Source organism: Nyctibius grandis, chromosome 5, assembly GCF_013368605.1.
Source record: "Nyctibius grandis isolate bNycGra1 chromosome 5, bNycGra1.pri, whole genome shotgun sequence".
NCBI lineage: Eukaryota > Metazoa > Chordata > Aves > Nyctibiiformes > Nyctibiidae > Nyctibius > Nyctibius grandis.
In genome coordinates, this window is record NC_090662.1 from 56,536,908 (window position 1) to 56,560,917 (window position 24,010).

At 38.4% G+C, this 24,010-nt stretch overlaps 2 protein-coding genes across 3 annotated transcripts in view; both read left to right on the top strand.

The window, feature by feature from the left end:
• SCYL2 (SCY1 like pseudokinase 2) overlaps window positions 1–12,580 on the top strand; it is a 41,379-nt gene extending 28,799 nt beyond the window's left edge. For both annotated transcript variants that reach the window (XM_068400610.1, XM_068400611.1), the window contains 8 exons: window positions 63–176; window positions 644–776; window positions 2,594–2,712; window positions 3,395–3,495; window positions 4,255–4,321; window positions 4,446–4,535; window positions 5,660–5,779; window positions 6,370–12,580. In XM_068400610.1, coding sequence (XP_068256711.1) covers window positions 63–176; window positions 644–776; window positions 2,594–2,712; window positions 3,395–3,495; window positions 4,255–4,321; window positions 4,446–4,535; window positions 5,660–5,779; window positions 6,370–7,020 — 1,395 coding nt within the window. In that variant the 3' untranslated portion in view covers window positions 7,021–12,580. The remainder of the gene's footprint in view (window positions 1–62; window positions 177–643; window positions 777–2,593; window positions 2,713–3,394; window positions 3,496–4,254; window positions 4,322–4,445; window positions 4,536–5,659; window positions 5,780–6,369) is intronic.
• Window positions 12,581–22,712: 10,132 nt separating this feature from the next.
• SLC17A8 (solute carrier family 17 member 8) overlaps window positions 22,713–24,010 on the top strand; it is a 33,790-nt gene continuing 32,492 nt past the window's right edge. Inside the window, exon 1 of the mRNA XM_068401429.1 lies at window positions 22,713–22,855. Coding sequence (XP_068257530.1) covers window positions 22,713–22,855 — 143 coding nt within the window. The remainder of the gene's footprint in view (window positions 22,856–24,010) is intronic.

Genomic DNA, 24,010 nt, shown 5'->3' on the forward strand with positions numbered 1-24,010 from the left:
TAGTGCTAATTTTATAATAAACATACATGTTTCTTTTTAAACTTATGTGCATTTTTTTATAGGAGCTTTGCCTAAACATAATTCCCACGTTTGCCAATTTAATAGATTACCCATCAATGAAAAATTCATTAATTCCAAGAATTAAAAATGCATGTTTGCAGACTTCTTCTCTTGCTGTAAGTATCCTAATAATTTTATCTCTTTCTCAGTCCTCAGAAAATGTTGTTACCTTTTATTACTTTGGCTTTTCTGCTGTTGTGTCTTTAAAGAAAAGCCCATCAGTGTGCCTTGATTTCTTTTTGAGATTTTTTTTTTCACTTTTTACAAATACAAAAGCACAGTTTACTTTTTGAGTCTAACAATTTTTAAAGTTATTAGCAACTTAGTGTTGTTAACAATACTGTAAAAATTGTTGAAGTGTGTTCCAGAATAACAGTGTTTGTCCTGCAGAAACACCAAGGTTTTGTGAGCAGTATGTAACTATATATATTTTCCTTTCATGACACAAAAGGGTTTTTTTAACTTGTCTTGAATTTTCAGATACGAAGGTCTTAGTTTCAGCAGCACCTGAAACTGTTTTTTTTTTTTTTTTCTTAGGCAAAAATATAGTAAAGAGTTTGTTTAATCTTGTCATACTTAACAGGTCCGGGTAAACTCACTAGTGTGCTTAGGCAAGATTTTGGAATACTTGGATAAATGGTTTGTGCTTGATGATATTTTACCTTTTCTACAACAAATTCCATCCAAGGAACCTGCAGCGCTAATGGGAATTTTAGGTAATTCATATTTTCAACTTTCTCCTCTTTTGTGCTTTCATGTTGTAAATCTGAGAGCTTTCGATATTATCATTGATAATGTTTACATAGTGTATCGTTAAAATAACTATTAAAAACTAGTCCTGTCTCTGGTTCTTAAGTATGCCACTGTTCGGTTATCTTGTGTATTGCTGGTATGTCCGAACAGTAGTACATATATTTGTAGTCTTCAAGGCCCAGTGCAGTTCTGAGTACTCATTGCAGTTCTTGGGCTATGACACTCTCATGGACTGTATGGTCCACACAGCCAGAGAAGCTGTTTTCCTCAGAAGAGTACATGATCTGTCTTCTTTCAGATGCTGCTGGAGCTTTTAAGAGGTTACTGTTGCCTTCTCTTAACACTCTTGCATGTCAGATGCTATAAATGATTGTCTACAAATCTACTGCTCTTCGCTGCAGATTTTGTTAGACTCATTTTGTTGGACATTTAAGCAAACATGGCTGCCTTTGCACTGAAGTGGAGCATAGTCTGGGTGAGGTTTCACAAAACAGCTAACAAAACCTAATGGCCTGTTAGTTCTGGAAGGGGAGGCCTCACTCCCAGTTGTGCTTTCCTAGTGCCACTCTGGTGTTTGCCTAACTCAGGATGTGTGATTTTATCAACTTGAATGGGCTCAAGGAGACCAGATGACCAGAGTCACTGCCAAGAAAGAGGTGTGACTGCACGGCCAAGTCTGGAAGACAGTGACCATTTCTCTTACTGACAAGAAAGTAGTAGACAGAAGACCATTTGTAACAGTTGAGCTGTACCGGCAACAGCCCTCATTAAACACTGTATTAATACATGATGGCAGCATTATTTTGATTTGCTCAAAATCAGCAAGAGAGCATCTATCTGTGCTGATTTAAAGCTGCCTGTTTCCCTTAATCCTTGCAGCTTTGACTTGTATTTGCTGTCTGAGAATGATGGACAGTGTATCTATTACTTTAGTTGTATTACGCCTGAATTCTATTCAGAGTGGATAAGTGAACCCTAGTTTGGAAATGATGGGCTGAAATTAGTTTTATATACTTGGGCTGTCCTTTTTTCCAGGATCATAATACCTTCCATCTTGTATGTGATATCTTATTTGGCCAGGTGACAGCTCTGTTCTAATACTAACCATAGAAAGTGAGGAAAGCTGCTTCTTTTACATTAGTATGTTCAGTGCTTACCTCCAGAGGTGAACTATTTAAGCAGAGGAATACTTCTGTCAGAAACACTACAGAAGCTTGTAGGCTTAACACTGGATCCCTTGTGCCTGTCAGTATTCTTTTTTCAGTGATTTTAGAACAGATACAGACTATGCATGATTTCTGATCCTATGTAACACAGCCCCAAAACTTCTAGGTAAGAGTCTTTGTAAAATGCAGAGACCAATGTGATTGTTACTCCTAGCCACTTTAGTGTGCCAGGAGAGAACACATCCTTAGTTAATGCAGCTGAATTTCTCAGCGGCAGTTTGTCAGTTCATGATAACTCAGTTGCTCGTGATCTGTTCAAAGATGCATATTCTCAGATAGTTGTCCAGAACAATACATTGACTAATATCAGGTTTCATAGCTGCAAAATATTACTTTGGACCTCCTCTTGTTCTGAACTTTAGCAAAGTCTCTTGCTATCGTATGTTTCTGTTGTGGATGAGTACTTAGCTTTTATGGTTCTCTTGATCATGTTTGTCCCTGCTTCCACACAGAGCCAATGTACATTCAGATGATCAATACATATTTGTGTGTGCTACTTGTTCACGTTGTTTACTAAACATAACAATTTTTGCTATTTTGATGTTGTATGTCAGGTATCTACAAATGCACATTTACTCATAAGAAGTTAGGAATTACCAAAGAACAGCTTGCAGGAAAAGTATTGCCCCATCTGATTCCTCTTAGTATTGAGAACAATCTTAATCTCAATCAGGTAGGAACATGATGTTTTGCATGCTTTTACTTGATAATTGGCAGAGAAAAAATTTAAACTGTTGTCAGAGGAAAAATTCATACATTACTGTATGTCTATGTCTGTTGTAAAAACAAAACCAAAAACCCTTCCAGTATTACTCTGTTTGCATGTTTAAAGCCTGTTACTTTTCAGTGGATTTAACTAATCTAGTATAAAATTCAAGAGGAATACTATCACCTTCCAAATATCCTGCAAAAACAGTTAGCTACTAACATAATTACAATTCAAATTAAAAGCTGAAGTACAATCTTAATGTTTCTTCCCTTTCTTTTGTTTGTAAATGTTGCAGAAAATGTAGAAGTACCATCATGTTGCTGTGAAATATTAGGAAATGGAATACCTAATAGGATTTTTTTTTTAAAAATGGATCTGGTAATACTGATCCGTGGGGTTTTTGTCTGCATTGCCCCACTTTTTTTTTTTTCTTTAGTGATATATATTTTTCCCTGTTTCTGTATACACTGTGCTTGTAGTTGGGTATCTAATGCGAGATAGTGAAGGTGGTTTGTAAATTGTTTAAAAATCTTCAGTTTATCTAACATTGCATATTGTAAGTTTTAATGAGGTATTACCTTTTAAGTTATACATGTCTGAATTCCATCACTGCAAAACCCAAACTTCTTGTATATTTCTTTTCCAGTTCAATTCTTTTATTTGTGTTATAAAAGATATGCTTAATAGATTGGAGGCAGAGCATAAAACAAAACTTGAACAACTTCATGTCATGCAAGAGCAACAGAAGTAAGTGCTTGTTTATGTTTGTATTAGAGAAGGAACAAGTGAGCAGAGATAAATTTCAGTTAATTTTTTAGCAAACGTGAGAAAACTCTAGCCATAGCAATAAATATCTAGGTAATTCTTAGTTCAGTTGTTGAGAATTACCTCAAATAAGCACAGTTGTCAGAAGATCTATTAGTCCTAGAAAGATGATAATATTGTGATGTTAGTGGTTTTATAGAGTAAAATCCTTTACTTTTATGCAGTTTGGTCACATTTTATTATTTTACGTCAATAATTTTTAATTCATTAAATGTAAAAGTTCATACTGAGCTCCACTAGTACAGTTTACGTCTTGTTTCTGTATGCTAAGTTGCGTTTTTGTAGTTGTTGAGAACATAAACCATACTGGAGAAACGTAGAAACATAAACATTGCAGCCTTCTAGAAGGCTGTGATATTTAAAGGTATTTAGAGCTATTTTATGGAGTCTGATATGAGTTGAGATTTCTGAGACAAATTAACTTGGGCTACCTGACGTCTGTGTCACCTCATTCAAAAGGAGGAACTAAGAGCATGTGAAATGATCATTAGGAAACCTTTACAATTTAGAATATTAACATTTTTCAGTCTCCTACGGGCATTCTATAAAAATGGCAGTGCTCTCATAATGCAATTTTTTTTATTGTTTAAATGCAGAAGAATAATCTGCATTGCTGAATTAGTGTTGTGGATGTGACTGCAAAGTTATCTTTTTGTAATATGTATACTCTGCACTATATAGATCTTTGGATATAGCTAACCAAATGAGTGTGTCTGAAGAGGCAAGATCTAGTAGTACATGTAATCAGGTAAGTGACAATATTTTATTACGTTACATATAGAAATTTGAAATTTAAAATTACTTTGTATTTAATGTTACTTTAAATTACAACATTTCAAATAACTAAATTTTGTTTCTTTGAACTTAAACAGATTGACAAGGTATTTAATACTAGTGGAACTGACCTTCTAACTAGTGGATCTGATAATAATGAGAATGAGATGTCATCAAAACAGAGAAAGGTGTGTTTTACTTTGTTTTGGGATTCTGTTACATCCATTTGTCTAATACAAGGCTGATATGGTTACATAAAAAGAGTATGTGTAAATATTTACCATATTTAAAGCTTTAAAAGAAAAACTTAACTGCTTTTGTATAGCACACCACCATACATAGTCACACGTGAAGGTCCACTGAAAAATGTTCAAATCATATCCTTGAATTTCTGTGAAAGCCTTTCCTTGAAAATACCTTTGTACAAAGTAGGCAACAATTAGGATTATAAATCTTTGGTCATTTTGTTTCTCCTTAATTATAGATTTCAATGAAACTGAAGCTTCAGCAGTGGATTTAGATAGGAAAATCAAAATAGTCAACTTTATGATAAAATTACAGAGATGAAGATAAAATGTAGAATTTCATGCAGTAGCAGAGACTAGCATTACTGTACAATTCAAAGTTAAGTGAAAATGAATAGTCAATATGGGGATAAATACAAGAAGGAAAGACAAAGCATGACATGACATGACATAGCATATTAAACATAAGCATAAACTATTGTAAAGTTCTTTTCATGCTATTAATTATGTAAATGGCCCCCCAGAATCTATACATTTTATAATTTCCATTTCTAGTTATATGAACCCTCTCACTAATTTTAGACTAAGAGGGAATGATTTTATGATTTTATCCTTCATTATTAGCAAAAGTAGAGTTAAAATCCTGAAAAGCCTCTGAAGCAATCTTAAAATAAAATTCCCTTTCCAGCTCCCTGGTCAGTTGCAGTTCTATATCAAGTGCCATTTGGTAACCATGTAAAAATAAAAACTGTGAAGAACACTTTTTTCTTATGCCCAACATTAAGAAGACAAAGATGAAATGGTTTAGTTGTGATACCTCTTTATTTGAGATCTGCCCAAATTTCTCATTATACTACTTTCAATATTGTATTTATTTGCTTTAAGTACTTTTTAGCAATATGATAAATATTACAATAGATTTTGTGCTTATCCACTTTCTCTTTTGTATAAATAATATGTATTGTTCTACCATGTTATTGAAACGATAGTGCTATTTATGAAATAAAAATATCATTGTAAGAATAACCATTCTGTGCAACTTAGTGTCGGTACTTTCCCTTTTAAAGGCATCACTTACACTTGAAGAGAAGCAAAAGTTAGCTAAAGAACAAGAACAGGCACAGAAACTGAAAAGCCAGCAACCTCTTAAGCCACAAGCAACTGCAATAACACCTCCAGTGAAGCAGGTGAGAAAACTACTGCACTGTTTCCATTGGAGCTGTGATGCTTTTTCCTTTCAAGTGCTGTATGCATTCAGCATTTTTCTTCTGTGACTCACCTTTGTTTTCACTGGTAGTACAATGGCACAGATGAGAAAAACTAAAATAAATTTTAATCTGCCTTCCATTTACATCATTAACAATATTTCCCGCTTTATAAATCGCAGGAGTTTCCAAAGGAATAATTATTATTGGAAAGTCATTGTTCTAGATAAGGAAAAAGCACATACTAATAAAGGTTTTGCTCTGAAGAGTTTATTAACTAAATATATAAAGGGCTTGGGGATAGGAATGGGGCATGTAAGCAAATGTCACAGTAGTACTTCATGTATATTCTTAGTTGTCAAATTAAAGCTGCATAACAATTAGTTCTAAGTAGCAAAGAATGAAAATAACCTAACTGCTGCTGTGTATAATTACATTTCATGCCCAATTCCATGCAGTAAATTCTTAAGTCCTGAAAAATGAATGCCACTTCTGCAGGAGCAACGATAAAGACTGTTTGCTAGAGTGTTTGTACAGGGAAAGCATTTAACTGCATTTTATGTATTTTGCAGACAAAAGACTTGACAGATACCTTGATAGATAATATGTCGTCTTTGACTAGCCATTCTATCAACAAAGCTAAAGTTGCATCTTCAAACAGCTTCTCTTCTGTCCCTTCCATGGGTGTTGGAATGGGATTTTCATCACCTGTTGACAACACAAAGAGAAATATAACAAACGGACTAAATACTAATACGGGTTTTCAGACTGCTGGATTCAGTATGGGAGCTGGTCCCACCACTCAGAATTTCTTCGGTGGTCCAAGCGCAACAAGAACAACCAAGATGAACATTGTACCAACTGCCAATATGCCAAATTACAGTCCTATGAATGCTGCATCTGCAGTCTCTCCGCTGACGCAACAAAACAGACCCCCAGATATGTCTGCTTTAGATAATCTTTTTGGTCCTCAAAAACCCAAAGTTAGTATGAAACAGTTGGCTCAGCAGAAATCAAGCCAGTGGGTAAATCAGTTTGTACCCCCGCAAGGGTCCCCAAGTGCGAGCAGTTCAGTCTTGGGACCTCAGATGAACATGATAGGACAGCCTGGCTTTGGTATACAGGGTAATCCTTTCTTTGCTCCTCAGAACTTTGCACAACCAACAAACACAATGACAAACAGCAGCTCAGCTAGTAATGATTTAAAAGATCTTTTTGGGTAAAATGCTTGGTTTTCTTCTTTCAAAGACTGAGGAAATTTGGATCATGGGTAAGCTGATTAACATCTCCTTTTGATTAGTAAAAGCATGACCTGGGGAAACTTTCAACCCAGCAAAGTAAAGACTTTCGCACTGGAAAAATGACTGATTTTGCATTCACCTGGTACTGCAGTGGAATTGCATAAGTGCAGAGTCATCTTACACACTAAAGATTTCCTGTCTCTTTACCGAACATCAGAGCACTGAAGGTAGGATGCATATATTCAACTGAAAAAGAAGCAGCTAAGTATTTCAAAATTATTCAGAAGTGTACCCAATCAACTCCTATGAAACGTCCTACAAAATTTTGTTTCTCACATTCAACAAAAATGGTTAGGGGGTAATAACGCTAGTGAATGCAATCCTGCAGCCCAGTCCTTTCAGCGTCTGCTAAATTCTTATTGATGATTTGTGTTGCCTGAGTTTGGCACAAACCGTCATTTTGCCACATGACACTGCAGAAAATAAATTCATACGCTGCCTCAAAAAGTTTTGTTAGCCATGTTACACAGAAAGATCTCTAACCAGTAACTATGTAAGAGGCTAAGAAGAGAAAATATTTTGTATTTCTTCTTTTATAAGATAATTAAAATTAATGTGGCAGTAAACTACAACAAGATTCAGGAGGCATAAGAAGTTGTTTTAAAATTTTGTGCAAGTTTGGGACAGAGTAAGAATACTGCTCCAATGGTGATGCTGGTTTACAACCTGTTTTATGCTGCCAGATCCTTGTAACCCACACAGCAAAAGCAACAGACCACTTAAGCAGAATTTTAAAATACATATGGTGACTTGATCACATTTATTATATATTCCATTGTTTTGGCTCATTTGACACTACTTCTCACTGGTGTTAAAAGAGAGTATGAGTAGTTATGGACCCTCCTAAAAAGAATGTTCTCTGTGAAATTCAGATGTTGACTGCCCCAGCTGTGTAACTAAACAGTTCTGTGTAACTAAACACACACTGTTTAGTTACACAGAAATATCTTTAATTACGTCATTGGTTTTGGCTCCGTTGGGAAGATGGAAAAGGATTGCCTCGTACAACTTGTACATGGTTGTGTGAAAAAGCAGACTGCCATAAATTGCCTTGACTAGAATAAACTATTTCATTTTAATTTTGTTTTAACTCAAGTCCCTATGAAGGATAGATGAATATGAAGTGAGTTCTCAAATATGGATTTGTAAGCTCTAGAATATATGGTAAATACACAAGTATTTCAGATCCTTTTTATTGTACTACTCCAAATTTAATAAAGCTCACCAGAAAACCAAACAGTAGTTTCTTGTACTTCCCAGAAGGTGTATGTTCAGCTTGCCCATGATAGAATCTCTGCTCTGTCAGATACTACTGTTGGGTTTTAACTTTTTCTTTCCTAGGAATTTCAGGAGCTTTCTTACATAATATTTTGAAGACTATAGCTGGCTATTTTGAGAAGGAAAGAACTAGTTACCTTTTTTATGGAAAGCCTACATGCTTTATTTTTCAAAGCCTTTCACTGAAGAAGTTGTTCTTTCATTTGCTGCTTAAGAAACCAAAGGGCCTTATGCTGTAAATGTGACTTGTATTTTGTTATATTTCCACAGTTCTAAGCAGTAATAGCATTAAGCATATTTCTTAAAGAATTGTTTATGTATTATAGCTGCTGCCTTAGTCCTGTTATTTTAAAATACCTGGGACCAGTGAAATTGTGGTTTAGAAAACAATACCTAACACATTGTGATGCTTATGTGGTGTTAATATTCATGGTCAACATTGTAGGTTATGTTAAGGTATCTGTGTAAAGTTAAGTACAATACTAGAACTGTTAAACTATTTAAGTTCATTTACGATTACTAGTACTCTATACTCTCTATCACACTAATGGCTTCTTTTGTGTCAACTTTTGAAAGCTACATTTTGTTAGGGTAACTTAAGGCAAGCCTTTGAAGAATTACTTGAATCTATATTCCTCTAAATTATTTGGAAAATGAGTTTATATTAAAAATAACATCTCTTGGGACTCTACAATGTATTAAATTAATACATACATGGTAAAGGCAGTCTTAAATGTTAGTGTCCTGATCTGGGGTTTCAGTCACTGATCCCCCTGGACTGGGGGCTTTTCAAAACTGAATTTTAATTTAACCTGTTGGAGGGAAGATTAACTGAAAAAATTTGATCTGATTTTATGTACTAGACCTCCTAAACTGTGGGGTTTGGGGTATGTGCTTTTGGCGTGGGCTATCTAAGAATGTAATTATTTTGTAAGAACAAAGTCAAAAAAATCCTACAAGTTCAAATTAAGAGAGGCTCTTCTCTGCACTGGTAATGTCATGGAATAAGATCTTTGTCTGGCTCAAGTAATTTGATTTTTTTTTTTTCTATTTATATATGCAAACATAACTTTGATTTCTCTTGTTTGCTGCAATTTTCAGAATGACCAGAGTAGCAGAATAACAACAAAGAAAAGTGAAAAGGGTCCTTATGAAAGTTATAACAAAACTTTACAGTTACTTAAAAATAAAAAAGAAAAAAATAACTTCAGTTAAAATGAGAGGGTCAAATCCCTCTTCCTTGTAGATGCTTCCTGCTTAGTGTGTCAGGAAACTGGGTGTGTGTGAAGTTCTCTAATTATTTCTTCTTAACTTAAAGAGGAGTTGCAAGAGATATGTCACCAAGGCCATGTGCCACTTGGCTCTTGCTACAATAGTTTTTCTTTGGGAAGCCTTGTCCAGTTGATATCTCTGCTTACAAGTCGTCATTCTGAGGCCCTGCAAGAGGCTGGAAGACTCATGTTGTGGCCAGAGTGAATACCATTGTTTGAGAGCAACAGCTGTACTTCACATCCAAGTTGTTGTTCGGGGAAGAGTAGGAGGATGGGACAATGTTACAAAATGTGGGCATTCCAGGGGCCTTCTGTTTCTGGACTTGAATGGAAAGCAGTGTTACATCTAGCTTGGCCTGAAGCAGAGGGACCATCCAGCCCTAATGCAAATCAAAATGGAGAACACAGGTTTGAAATTGGTATCTGATTAAGAAAGTGCAAATTGTGTTACTGAAAAAGTAACCTGATATAAAATAAGTTCTTATTACAATGCCTTGAACAATACTGTAAGTTACACACAATTTCTGCCCTTTGTATTCAGCTTAATTTAAAGGAAAAAATGTGGAAGCCTGGCAGGTTATATCATCACTTTACAGCCTTCACCCTATGCACCCACTGTGCTCACCCACTGCGAGCAGATCTTCATTCCACTGTGGATATTAGAGCAGGGTCTGGGCTGGACTGCCCAGCCCACCTGGTTTACTTTACATTTATTTGTAAAGGAGAGGTAAAGAGAAGGGAGTAAGTTCCTATTCTTTAATTGATTTATCTATATTATGTTTACTACAAAAGGAGAAAAGAAGTGGGAATAGCTGCACATCTGAAGTATAAGCATGAGTTGTCCTTCGACCACTCTGGTGTGTGCTAAATGAACATGACTGCACCACAACAGCAGTGTTTTCCATATTAGAACTGTTGGTTCTGATTGGTTTTAAGTATGAAAGTCTCTGGAGCATCCTTTGAAAACTCAGTTTTAGAAAACAAACTAATCATATTAGATGGAAGGATTGTATGAAAGAGGCTTGGAAATCTTTGTCTGCTGGGGCTGATGGAGAGGAACCTTGAAACTACTGAGTTACAGATTAGTTTAGAAGCCCCTAGATCTGCCTCTCTCCAGAGGAGAGATACAGGGAGTGAAACGGCTCAAGCGTCATTTCAAGGATGGAGGAGGGAGCAGGTTTTCTGTTCCTTTTCACACAAGTGTTCTGAATAAGGCACAGAACAGCCTGTGGAACCGGCTTATGCAGGAGGACAGCAATACCAGAGGAGTCCTTTGAAAGGTAAAGGAGTCCACCAGTCTCCCAGGAGTTGGGAGATGGGGAGAGAAATTTTACTGGGAACATGGGTAGAATGCCCTAGTTTGATTTAATGAAGATACTATGTCTTCCTCTCTCAATGGTGATGCAAATTAGAAATGTCTTGGGAAAGCTGTGGCCTTACAGGTCTGCGCAGATGCTGAGTACCCCAAGCAAAAGGCTGAATTTCTGGATGTATAGGTGCACAACATTTCAAGCCTTATTATTTAAAACTTTCCTTTTCTGTTAAGTTTTGTCTTTCCAACACCACCTGTTTCACATTTATGTGGAACTTTAACAAATACGCCGATGGCCTTTTAAAGTAAGAAAAATGTGTGTTAACTTTTGTATTATAACCCCTGTTATAATGTTACATATGTCTGTAGATAGGTAAGTAAGTGTGTATATAGATCATAGGATTTTAGATTTTACAGTTCAGTTGCACCAAAAGAGCAAAGATTAAATGAGAAGTTAGGTTTGAATCAAATGCCACAAGGCTTCCATCCAGGCTAAAAAGTTTTGTTATAAATTTACATGCTTAGTCTGCCTACATCTACGTGACTTGAGCAGAAAAGGAAAGTTTTTAAGACATTAAGTTTATGTACACTGGATCTCTCATTGCAGATGAAGCTTTTGGACTTTAGAGTGACCTTTGTTTATTGATTAGGAGTTTTTTTAATTGGGGGTGGGTGTGATATCACTGATTTGTGCCATTTCGAATGAAAGAAGTACAGGGTAGGGGATTACAGAAAAAATACCCTGTTGTATATGTGACCCTTTTTTGTTCTTTGTTAAGAGATATGCTGCATTTTATATACTCATTGTAAACTTTTACTCTGAAATAGCTGTGAGGAAACCTATCTGGAGAATTTCCGATGAGTTAGCTGATTTTCAGGTGAGGTCCTGCCTTGTACCTTACTTTTCTGTTATGGTCGACTGCTTTACAAGGAAATTACGCAAGGCAGTAAAACCTTGGATTCATACACCAAATCGTCTTGCCTTCCAGGCCTCACACATGTATCAACAGAACAAATAAGCCTCTGAAGTTGTATTGTCTTTAAGTTCTCTGAAACAGTTTTAACTGCTGTACATATTTCTGAGATGAAGTTGTAAATCAAGATGTGTTATAGTGAACTCAGGCCTTGTGCAAATTATTTAATGTTTATTTGTCTAATCATACAGTCTCTGTACTAGTGGCAGTTTTATGTTTTGATTGTAAAACATTAAAATCCTCATGAGATCTTTATAAAGTGATGTTATTGTAGTGTCAGCTGTGATTCGTAAATAGAACTCTCATAGCATGGCATTAGTGTATATCTGGTTTACTGGACAGCTCTTCAAAACCAAATTTATTCTTGTATCAACTTTTAGATCAGTTACTTAAAAATATGTAAAAGGTACAGTGACAGCTTCAAAAAATTCATATCACTTTGGACTGTGAATGAGGTTGCCTATGGAAATAAATGAACTTTTCATATTTTCATGTTGGAAGATATTTTTATTTTAAATTTCCATAAAATTAACTAATAGTAACTTATGTAGAAAACTTAATCACTGTATATTTTGTTTGAAATACATTTTATCCCACGTAATTTTGAGTTCATTTCTTAGAGTGGTTGCTGTCCAGACATCTGTAAAATGTGATCACATATTGCCTTCATGCAAAGAATAAAAGTCCTGGGGAAAAACTGACACATTAGATGCCTTTAAAATTAGCATTTGCTTTTTCTGAAATCACACTAAGCCCATGTCAGAATCTGGGGTTCTGATACCACATAGTGATCTCAATTTGTATTTTCACTGCTCTTTTACCCAGAAACCAGCCCCTTCTCTAAACCTGGATTTCAAGATAACACTGCTTTGTCAGGCTTAGAGTTTGCCAGCTCTGAAGGAAGATAGTTCTCAGCTTTTTATATGGTATAAACTGATACAGTATGAGACATCTGAGATCTGATCTGCTTAGGAACATCATTGTTGGCTGGAGATGGTATGGGAGGAGAGAGTAAAAGAAGAAAGAGGTGGATTAAGTGGAAACAGGTAGCATCACATGGCTCCAATTCCCTCTTCCTTTTCAGTTGCTGAGGATGACAGCATCCCGATTCCTCCCACAGCTGTGTCCATCAAGGGAGGACGGCCTTATTATATGCCAGCTTTCAGTCAATAGTAGCAGAAGCTGAGTGTGTGAAATTTCAGTACGGGGGAGCCATACTTGATGTCACTCTGTAGAGAAAATGTCTGCTTAAGCTGCTCAGCAGATCACAGTCCTGGTCTGACTTGAATGTCCTTTCCTGTGATAATGTTCTCTTTGTTCCCTCCATTGCTGGACATTGGCAAGATCCATAACTGTTACCTGTTTCTTAAGCAGAAAAGTCTCAGGTGCTGAAATCCAGATGTTCTGGGTTGGTTTGTTGTGGCTTAAAATTCACAGTTTCATAAACTCTTTCATGAATTCAGATAACCTAAGACTTCAAACAGGAAAAGCTGGTCTTTGCAGTTGATTGTTCTTTGCCTGCAATATTTTGATATTGGCAGCTAGTTGTCTCTGCTTCATCACTTAAATATGTCTAGTCCCTCCTTTAGGGATGTCATACACCAGAGCTTTAGGGTAATCCTTTTTATATTGGTGTTTGTAGAGCTCTGTTACACTATCAAGTTTACAGTTGTGAGGAATGCAGCTCAGTAGGTGTAGGAAATGAGCTGTTTGTGAGGAGTTACACAAAGAGAAATGGTTCATTCGCTGTTCTCTTCCTGTTGCCAGACACAAATGCACTTTTACCCTGCATCTCAGAAGCTCCCTGCACTCATGTCACCAGCTGGAGACCACTGCAGTTGCTCAGTAGATTGGAAAACTGGCTCTTAGGGTGACAAGGTGGATTCCAATTTGTTGTGCCAAACTTACTCCCAAACTTATAAACCAGGAATTCGGAAATAAACTCCTAACCATGCACAAACCCAAGAGCAGCTAAATAAATACTAGTTATTCAAGCTCTAAAATGATCTACTAAGTATTCTAGGCATAAGTTTTAGAGTTAAACTATAAGCTTTAAAAAAAAAAATCTTTCCTTTTTTCTTTTTTTTATTATTTGGCAAGCAGGAAACTCCTCAAAATTAGTTGAGTTTTTTGTAAGTTGATTGTGCATATATGCTTTATGTTTCCTAAAGAATTCATTGCTTGATTCTTACTGATTGACAACCCTTACAAGAAAAAGATTTACAGTGAAATACCACCTTTGCATTGTACTCGCTGCCACATTTTGCAAACCAGAACCATCCAGTTGAAGCTCTTTGATTAAACAAGCTATAAATATTACTTAAGCTAATCAGATCATTAACTGTCTGCTGAGTAGGAGGTGTTTCCTTATTCTTTTCATGACATAGATAGCACAAAGCCTTGGTTTTTCTGCACATTGGAGAAATCAAATAAGTGGAGGTCTCTTTACACATAATTGCCAGCTTAACTGAGCTCAGTCATGTGTAGCACTTCTTTCATCAGAATTTTTCTTAGGACTCTGTGCCTGCTACTTTTCCAGGCCCTTTCTGGTGCAGCCATCTCTCGCAGCTCCTCTCTCTTCGATTTTCTTTCCTACATTGATGCCCACAGGCAGCACATGGCTGTGTAAAATTGTAGAAGGGCAACAAAAATCAGAGGGCTCTGACAATTTTTTTCTGATGGTACTTGGTAAGGGAATGCTGAATTTAAGACAGTGGCAGCCTGGATGTTGTGCCTGTTGCTTTTCAGCTGGAGATTATTGCTTTGCCATCAGGGGCTGCAGAAGGAACCTAACCTGAGGCTCTGCATCTCTGCTTGATGGTCCAGTTTGCCAGACTGTGTGATGGAGGTGGCTGATGAGTAGGCACGTGTTTCCTTTGCTACCTTTTCTATGGGCAGCGTGAGACTGAAGGGGAAATGTTAAAAGCAGCTGCAGGTAAGGGATCCAGAGGATTTCCAAACCCAGATCCCAGAGTGATACAGCAGCTGTTCAGAGCAAAGGGACAGATTTCAGGGAACGGCTGAAAAAAAAAGAAGGAAGGAGACTGGAAACTGTCATCTGCCAAAATGACAGAATAGCCAGTGCCAGCCCCATAGGCATGGACCTGGTTTCTTTAAGATACTGTCCCCTGTCCACCCGCTCTGTTCCAATTCCTAAGTTGCCTGTGCAGAGGGTGCTGCCTGCTGCTGCCTCATGAAAGAGCTTAACTGGTCCTGACAGCTGCTGTTGCTGCAGGGCAGCTGCTTCAGCTCGGATTTAATTTAACCATAACACACTTACTGGAACGTTTCATTTCTGTGTGTTTGTTTTAGTTGGAAATGACTACTTTGTTAGATTGAATGGTTGTGATTAGAAAGTTGAATAAATTACTCTTTTTTTTCCCCTGTTTTGCTGTAGCAGACATTTTCTGGTGAAAGGTAGGTAAAATATTCAGTATATAAAACTACATAGAGAGTACATTCATAAAAAAGGAACTTTATTAAACCTGTGCATTTTAGAACAAACTTATTTGAACAAAACTATTAGTATCAGTAATTACAAGCACTGTCCTGGACTGTGCATTATTGGTCACCATGTCCTTCAAGACTCTGCAGCTGATGAATTGCATTCTTCTTCAGTTCTTTTTTGTGTATGCATTGTAAGGAAAGAGAAGGTTTTGCTTCTTCAGTGTTGTTCAGTTTCTTAACTTTGAAAAACTCATGGTTTTAAGTAGAAATAGAACTGGTATCTTTTCTACTCTTTCCAAAAAACTGGTGCTAGGTGCTTAGCCAGTGATTTCAGCTAGCTTAGCATTATGAGTATCTTTAGAAGTCTGGTGAAAACAGGTGTTTTTCTAATTTATAGATTGTAAGAGATGACATATTTAGGCACTGACATAGGTTGTCAGCACTTAAAGTATTAATTATAAACAGATTTGTTTTGCTCAATTAAACAAAAAGCTGACTTACCATTTTAAGCTGTGTCTCTATGCCACAATCAATTTGTTAATGAGAAGGAGCTACATAAAAGTTATTCTGGAGCTTATTTTATTCTAATATAAATAAGCCTTACCTGCAGTTCAGCATAAACACAACTCCCCCTTCCAAGGAAACTGTAGCATATGTAGATTTTAAGCTTTGTTTTTAAGACCAATGTGACTGCTCAGCCATTCTTCTCCCTCATTCCCTCTCAGCCCTTTGCTCACTTTTAACCCTTGTTTGATTGAGAGGGTGATTAAAATACTAAAGGTAAGGAATTCATAAATGTTTTATGGAAACCATTGGCTCATTAGAGGGACCAACTTCGCACTTCAAGTGCGGGAAGGGCTGTAGAGTGAGATGCCTCCTATTAGACACTAGAAAATTAATGTAAGGCAGAGCTCCAGGAAGGCAGGTTTTATGAAGTCTCATTTTCACATAGTAGCTGGTTCAGATATTTACTTACATATTGGACAGGTCTGGCTTTCAACAGTATTTCAAAGGAAAGAATTTTTTCATTAACTTCTTTCATGTTGTTTTCTTTAAAGCAGTTCAGATCTGGGATTAGAGGGACACAATTAGCTATACGGTATAATTTGGTGAATCAGTCCAGTAAGAAATTGTATTCACAAGTCAGGTTTCACCACAGGTAATTTTGAATAGCATGTTATACATGTACTGCCTGGCATAGATTATCTATTAAACATGGAGAGAAGACAATACCCAAGACTATTCCCTTTTAAAATCTATTTTCCTAGTAAGGGCAGAAGGGAAACCAGAAAAATTGAAGGGATGAAATAAGTTTTTTAGTAACTTATAAGAAAAAGCTTTCTAAAAACATCAAAGCAGTTCCTTGCTGATAGTGACAGGCTTTAACAGGCTATAAGAGATCTTAACTTTCAAAATGATATGTAAAATATAAAAAAACTACCATAAGGTGTCACTATAACCCAAGCAACTTTCAAATCAATTGCAAACATTATAGAAATGTTCTTATCGAGCTACAAGTCTTTCCTTGTGCTGCTTTGTGAAAGTAAAAAGGGACCTATTTTTAAATAATATAGTGTGTTCCTGTATGCACAGAAATCATCACTAAATATATCTGTAGTAGTTAGTGCAATAACAGACACTCTGTCCTTTTCTTTGAGAGGAAACAGATGTACTTCATGTAGTAACTTTCCACACAGAAATGCTTTAAAAAGCCCTCCTACTTACTGTATAAGGTGTCACAAATTACCACTTAATTAGCAGTTTCCAGTAAGGAAAACTATAAATAAGAATTCCCATTTCCGTTATTGTTTTATTTGTTGTTAGCATTTTTGTTCCCAGAGTGCCGTGCCCCCGTCTCAGAAGTACAGCATCACAACTCTTGTCTCCTACTGGAGGATTTTTATTTGCCATATGTAATGCTCTGCCTCCTGAGGTGAAGTGACAATTTCAGCTTTGAGTGACTTTAATGCTCCCTGAAACTTCAGAAAGGAAGAAGGTAAAATAAACCCATTTAGAGAAGAACTCTCATGCTTTCTAAGCTATAATCTTGTGATTTCTTAGGGCCGCAAACGTGATTTTAGCTTTGTGTCCTACAGATGCAAAACATATGTGATCATCCTGTCTCTTCCTCTGTGTCCTCTCTTAACTTTTGAGCCAATTTCAATCCTTTTTACAGGAGTAAAAATCTCTAGGAACCTAAGTTGCTACATTTTATAAAAAATAAGCAGCAAGGTAGCACACACTTGACAAGATACCAACAAATCTACCAGACAACTTTTACAAAGGTCTTGTCCATGGGAAAAGCATTGTCAAACCCACGCTGCTGTAGACATCAAAGTCTACCAATCGTATGGCCTACGTGCAGATGAAACCAGTATTCAGCACTTCTGCTTCATTACTTTGCTCCATTTGGAAGAAAAAGTAGGTATTTAAAACTTCCAAAGAGAATTTTGAAATATCGTAATGTTTTAATTCGATTTAATTTTAAGAAATCTTAAGTTAGGGAGACAGGGAACCCAGGATTTTCTAGCCTTTGAGCTCTTAGTAAGAGCTAAAAGACAAACTCACCTGGGAAGCCCAGAGCCACAGATAAGTAACTTGCTTTACCAAAGGAAAGTTCCTCCAAAGGAACTTTGGAGCGATCTGCAATCCAACAAGCGGCTCACAAGCACCAGGGATATGATCACATGGCCTCCAAATGAAAAGAAACCAATTAAAAATTGACAAGGTTATTCTAGTCTGACTGTGACTGCCCAGGCTGTGACAATGCTTTGCACTTGTGTATGTTTCCACTGGAGGACCCCAGCAGCCTCTGGTTATTGTTAAGGCTGACCATACAGCAAAAAGTGAAGCAGCTTTATGTTAATTCAGCAGAGACACCAAAAGGTTAAATTGATTTTCCCAGGATGTTAGTGTCAGAGTGTGAATGACTATGATGATTAAAAATTTGTAAAGAGTTCAAAATTTTATATTTTACAAACATTGGGAGAAGTGGCTGCTTGCAAGGCTGTATCAGGAATTGCAGTTAACTGAAGCACACTGTCTGAATGACACCTGCACATGAAATGTGTATGCTGCCCAGTCCGCACTGAAACCAGCAGCAAAATTCTCCCTTTAAATGTGGCAAAGACATTATTTTGAGGAACCAACAGTAGAAGTAGCATAATTAAAATAAAATAATAAAAGTAGAAGTAGCCTGGATTTTTCCAGGCTTTTCAACAAAAGAAATAACTGTAACAAAGTAGATGATAGCATCTAGGTGTACATTTACTTGCACTTGTAGAAACTATCCTTCCAGGTGAGAGTTATGTTTATTGCTAGCTGTGACATTTTCATGCCTAGTTTTCTTACAGGGATGCCGCAATCCCGAATCTAGCCCTGTGTCTGCGAGGCACAGCTGTTGTTAGAACAGCACATCTCCTATATGTGCACTTGACCCATTTCTAAGTTTTCTTACAACTCATTTTATTCTTGAGCACCCAAGGTAATGATAGTATACGAGCCCACAGCAATGGCTGTCTACATGCTGGTTTTATGTCCATATTGGCTCTAAAATACAGTTTTAATACAGCCTTACTGGAGGTCTTCGGGGATTTGAGTCTGTAGTTTCAGCTGTAGCTACGAGTTGTATGAGCCAGGAGTAGTTTTAATTTTGCAAAATATTTCTTTGCCAGTGCAGGCCTCAATCATGCTGGGTCTTGGACTTAGATTCCAGCCTGCAAGCAGCAGGCTTACAGTGATATGATATAATACAAGGTGTTTTAAGAAGAACTGAGACATCAGAAGAAGAATTTCAGAGGGGTAGTTTAATTTCTGCAGAAGAAAATTGAGGCATATAGGGTTAAAACAGAAAAAAAAAATAGGAACAAAGACACTTGGGGCCAGCCGGGTTATCTTGTTAGATCTTGTTAAGGAAGACATGAGATTTCCTCAGCTGACACTCCAAAAGGTGTACTGGGATTAGTCACATAGGGATTTCCATGGCCTCATCCAGCTCATCCTTGTTGAGAATTGGGTGGTGGCCCTGTGGCCAGTGCCCCAACAGGAGCAGGGTACTGCAAAGCTGCTGTGACACTCTCTGCAGCGGCATTTTGGAGTCTGGGCGTTTTCCTATCCCTGGGGAGGAGGAAGTGGAGAAGCAGTGCTGCTGCTGTCTAGCAGCCTTCCTGCAGAGAAGCAAGAGTAACACCCTTTAAGCCTTGGGGAAAGGGTCAGTGAATTTCAAAAGGGGTCACCACTGAGGCACTGCAGAACTGCAGGCAGTGGAAGGATTGCAATGTGTAAGGAAGAGGGAGAGGTGAAACCTGTGGTGACGGACAATTCTGCTAGTGGTGAGGTGGGCAATATTGCTAAGGAGAGCCTCTCCATCTGTGAGGGGAATGTACCCTGCCAGGTGCCAGCCAGGACATATCTCTGAGGGAGCTGCTTGAAGCATTCCCAAATGCACGAAGGACAGACTTAAGACTTTCATGCTAAATGCAATTACAGAATGTGTGGATAAGTGAACAAAGCACTAAATTTTGAGCATAGCTCCTTTCTTGTGTCTGCTCTGTGCTCTCTTTTACTGAAGGAGGACCAGAAGTCCAGAAAGAAGGGCAAACTAAAAACCTCTGTTCCACAGCTGCCAGGAGATCCTGGTTTTAACCACCACTTTCCAGCCTGAGCCCCCAGTCTTTCAAGGTGGATTCCTTGCACTGGGATTTGCACCATTTCCAGTTTGGAGCTGGGTTCTCACACGGTTTCAGGTGTTCAGCTGCCTTAAGAGCATTCAGGAAACTATCCCAAATGTCGGCAAATAGATGTTTGCATAAATGGAAGACAATTTAATTACACACTTCTACATATATACATCCCTACAAACATGCATACCTCTGATGTGTGGCAGTTAGCCTGCTAGTGTTTTTCTGTGTGCCCTCTGAAAATTGGAGACCTTGTTTTCATGTGTGCACGTGATTGCGTTGGGCCTGTGCTCCCTTCCGCAGTGGTGACCTTGCTGCTCTGGCTCTCAGCGTGTCCCAGTGGGCCAGGATGTACCAGGGCCAGGGGTTTGGAGTGAGAAACCAGGCAGAATTGCCTCCTCTTGCTCAGCTGTGGAGATGGCCACATTCAAGCCTGAGCAGTGCGAGGAGGAGGAGGTGCAGCTGCTGCCAGGGCAGCGAGACACACTGCAGGGAGGGTTTACCAGGCAGTGCCTGCGGTGACAGTGAGAACAGTTGCTGTTCAACCCAACTAGACAGAAATACACCCAGAGAAGCCCTGCTACAGGCATGCGGGTAGGTAGTGCTGGGAGCTGGCTGGCCCCACGGCCCCAGCTGCACTCGCTGCTTGCTGTGGGAGAGCTGGCTGCTGGAACAAACGTTTGAGTTAGCCGTGCTGAGCCTGGGGCATCCCAACACTGCTCTACAGCACGTGAATTATTCAAAGAGGAGAAAGAAACTGTAACCAGTTCTGCAAGGAAAGAGACTCCAGCCAGCAAAACTTCCTCCCCTCTCTCTCCTCTCTCCTCTTCTTTTCGTGTTCATACTAGGAATAAAGGGATTTCAGTGCAGGCTGATTTTCTGCTTCACCTAACCATGAGGAAGCGTTTTTTCCAATATTCCCTTCTTCGTCGTGGAGCTGGGACAATCCAGACATTTGATATTTGTATTATGGAGATGTCTAAAACCCAGAGACTGGTGGCCCGTGCAAGGAGCTAGGGGAAGAATGGAGGGGCGGATAATCCATGCCCTGCTTTGGCCCAGATTTACCTCCTACGCAATCCTACTCACTCAGTTCAAACACCCAAATGAGGAGTCTGTAAGTGCCCTAAGGCAGCTGAAAACAACTCAGATGCAGTTTGTTTCTCTGGAGGAATCACTTTCTCGCATTCTTTTTCCTTCTCTCTCTCTATAGAGTCTGGGTAGACCCAAGTTCTGAACAGAAGTTACGGGAAAAAGCGTGGCCCCGCTGCCTGGAAGATTAACAACAAGTATAGGGCAGGAGGGAGGGACCCAGAGCCACAGCAGCTTGCTCAGGGGCACCAGGTAGCCAGTGGCAGAGCGGGAGACGGGGTTTGTGGGTGGGCAGCTGCCTGCCTGCCCCACCTGCCCCCCACACGGCTTCTCAAACCCCGGGGCTTCCAGGTGAAACCAATTCTTCTCCTGCAGGTGGCCTGAGAGGGCACTGACAGGCTCTTAGTTTAACTTTCCTTGGCAGAGCAAGGAGGACATGGCAAACACAAAGCTTTCCATTTTTCTTACAACCTGGAAGGTTTCTGCCTTCCCTTCCACCCAGGGAACAGGGAAAGGCTGACAGAAACACAAAACCATTATAAAATGGGGCTTCTTTTTTTTTTTTCTTGTCATCCATAACCCAAACCCAATAACTGAGGCCTTGCCAAAAGCAGAATTTCTTCATTTGACTCCAGCCAACATGCAGGCTTGGCGAGTGTAATGGCAGGCTGCATTTCCACAAGTGTTTTCATGAAATACTTTCCGACATGCTAGGGAAAGTGTGTTGTCATGAGGTCACGTTGAGTTGGACTGGTTCACCTCTTTCAGCCACTTTGTGTTTCAAAAGTGCAATACATTTAATTTATGGACAGTCTTTCATTGCTTATTCAAACGGCATCACACCAATGCACCTCCATGTCTGTTTGCCCAAGGGCCCAGAAACATCAATAATAAATGACCAGGCTGGGGAAGGTGGCTCTGGGTTCGAACCAGCAGGTGCATTGGAGTAGGGGGGCTCATCTGGGCGGGGGGTACATAGAGAATGGGAACTGTAGCTTGCAATAATTCCCTCCCTGCAGAAAGGACACGTAAATGTTTAATAAACTTCTTCCCTTTGTCATAGATGAGGTCTTATTAATGAACTGGAGTGGCTTGAGGACAGGTATTGTGTCCGTTACTATAGCATCACCTTGCACAGGATCTCGCCGTGAAAGACGCAGAGGAGGGAGGGAGGGAGGCACTGAGGATGAGCCCCAGCAAGCCAGCCTGAGGTTCGCTCCTGGTGCAGGCAGCAGCATCCTGCCCAGGGCCACCAGCCCTCGGCAGCGCCTCCAGCTTGCCAGCTGCAGCCCCCCGACCAGCTGCCCCCGTACAGGTACCCGACCCTGCGCAGATGCCCATCAGAGCTGCTGCAAGTGCACTGCTGAGTCCCTGAGCACTTCCAAGAAGGTTTCGCTCCAGAGCTCACCCCGACTGACTTTCTGGCTTTGGAAGATTTGCTTTATTTTTTTTTTTTCTTCCATGCTCCTTTCTTGAGCAACTGGTTGTTATTGCCGAGGTCACCGAGGGGACCGGCAGAGGCTCCCGAGTCTGGCATCGGGAAATATGACAGCAGAAGTGAATGCTTGTTAACATAAGGGATTTACTGAAGAAGAAAGACAAAATGCCTCTCAAAGGGTTTGGTTCACTGAAGGAAAGATTTTTTAACCCAGGAAAGGAAGAGGTGAAGAACACCATTAGTGACTCGCTGGGGAATCTGAGAAGGTAAAATCCAACAGAAAATTCCCAGACAGGTCCATTGGTAATTTATCAAAGAGAAATGAAGTATAGAAAAATATATAAACATAAGACAGAAATGAGAGTTGAAAATTAATATCTGATTTCAGATAGCGAAAGACACTTTGCTGCAAGACATGTAAAAAGAGCACTGTTACAACAGCACATGATGATAGATGATAAAATATTTATAGTAAACAAAAAAAGGTGAAAATAAGTTATAAAATAGTGTTCTAATATTACAAAGAGCATGAAAAAGTGTTTTAATTAAAAAATGTTTAAATAATTAAATGTGAATAATTCTGAGGTTTAGCCTGCATGAGAAAAACTGATGATTTAATAGGAATTAACACTCTCAAATAATGCCACTCTTGAAATTAGACTTAATGTCCCTAAATTACAGGGGCTTGTTCAAGAATCTTGTTCTGAATCAGTAAGAGAAAATGTATTAAATAGAAATGTGTATGTGTGTGTTTACTGAGACTAACAAATTAGAAAGAGAAAAAGGAGAAGCAGCTGTTTGCTAGCAAAAAGAGAAAAAAGATTAAAGATTTTTATCTTAATCTGACAGTTTATGAAAAAACAAAGATTTTTATTTTTTGATAAATGAAAATACAATGTAACAAATGACCAGTTTCATAAAGGGAAAGAGATTTCTCATTTAAATGGAAGATTATGTCTATTATTAATGGCCACTGACAACATTTATTTGTCTAATCAATAGATGAGAGCCAGAGGGTTCAATGGCACTTCTTGCATGCTTGATGTTAAGGTTTTTAAATCTTTGTATGGATCAGGCCAACATTTTAACTGAATGTATTTTAAGTGATTGAATTGTATTTGCTTTCATATCCATCCCTTTACCTTCTTTTGGGAATGCTATTTTGAGTCGAGATACAGTCCTTGGCACATCTAAACATGCTTTTGATCACAGGAAAATGTATAATAATTTACATGTATTATGCTACAGCATGTATATGCAAGAAAATAAGCATGTACACTTTAAAAGAAGTTACTAATATGCACTGGTAGATTGCCAGTTACACTATTTCTATGCCATGTGGACAGAGTATCTCTATTCCGTACAGTTTTAACTTAATTTTTCTTCATTTACAGTGTTACAGATGAAGTCTGGCATTTTGC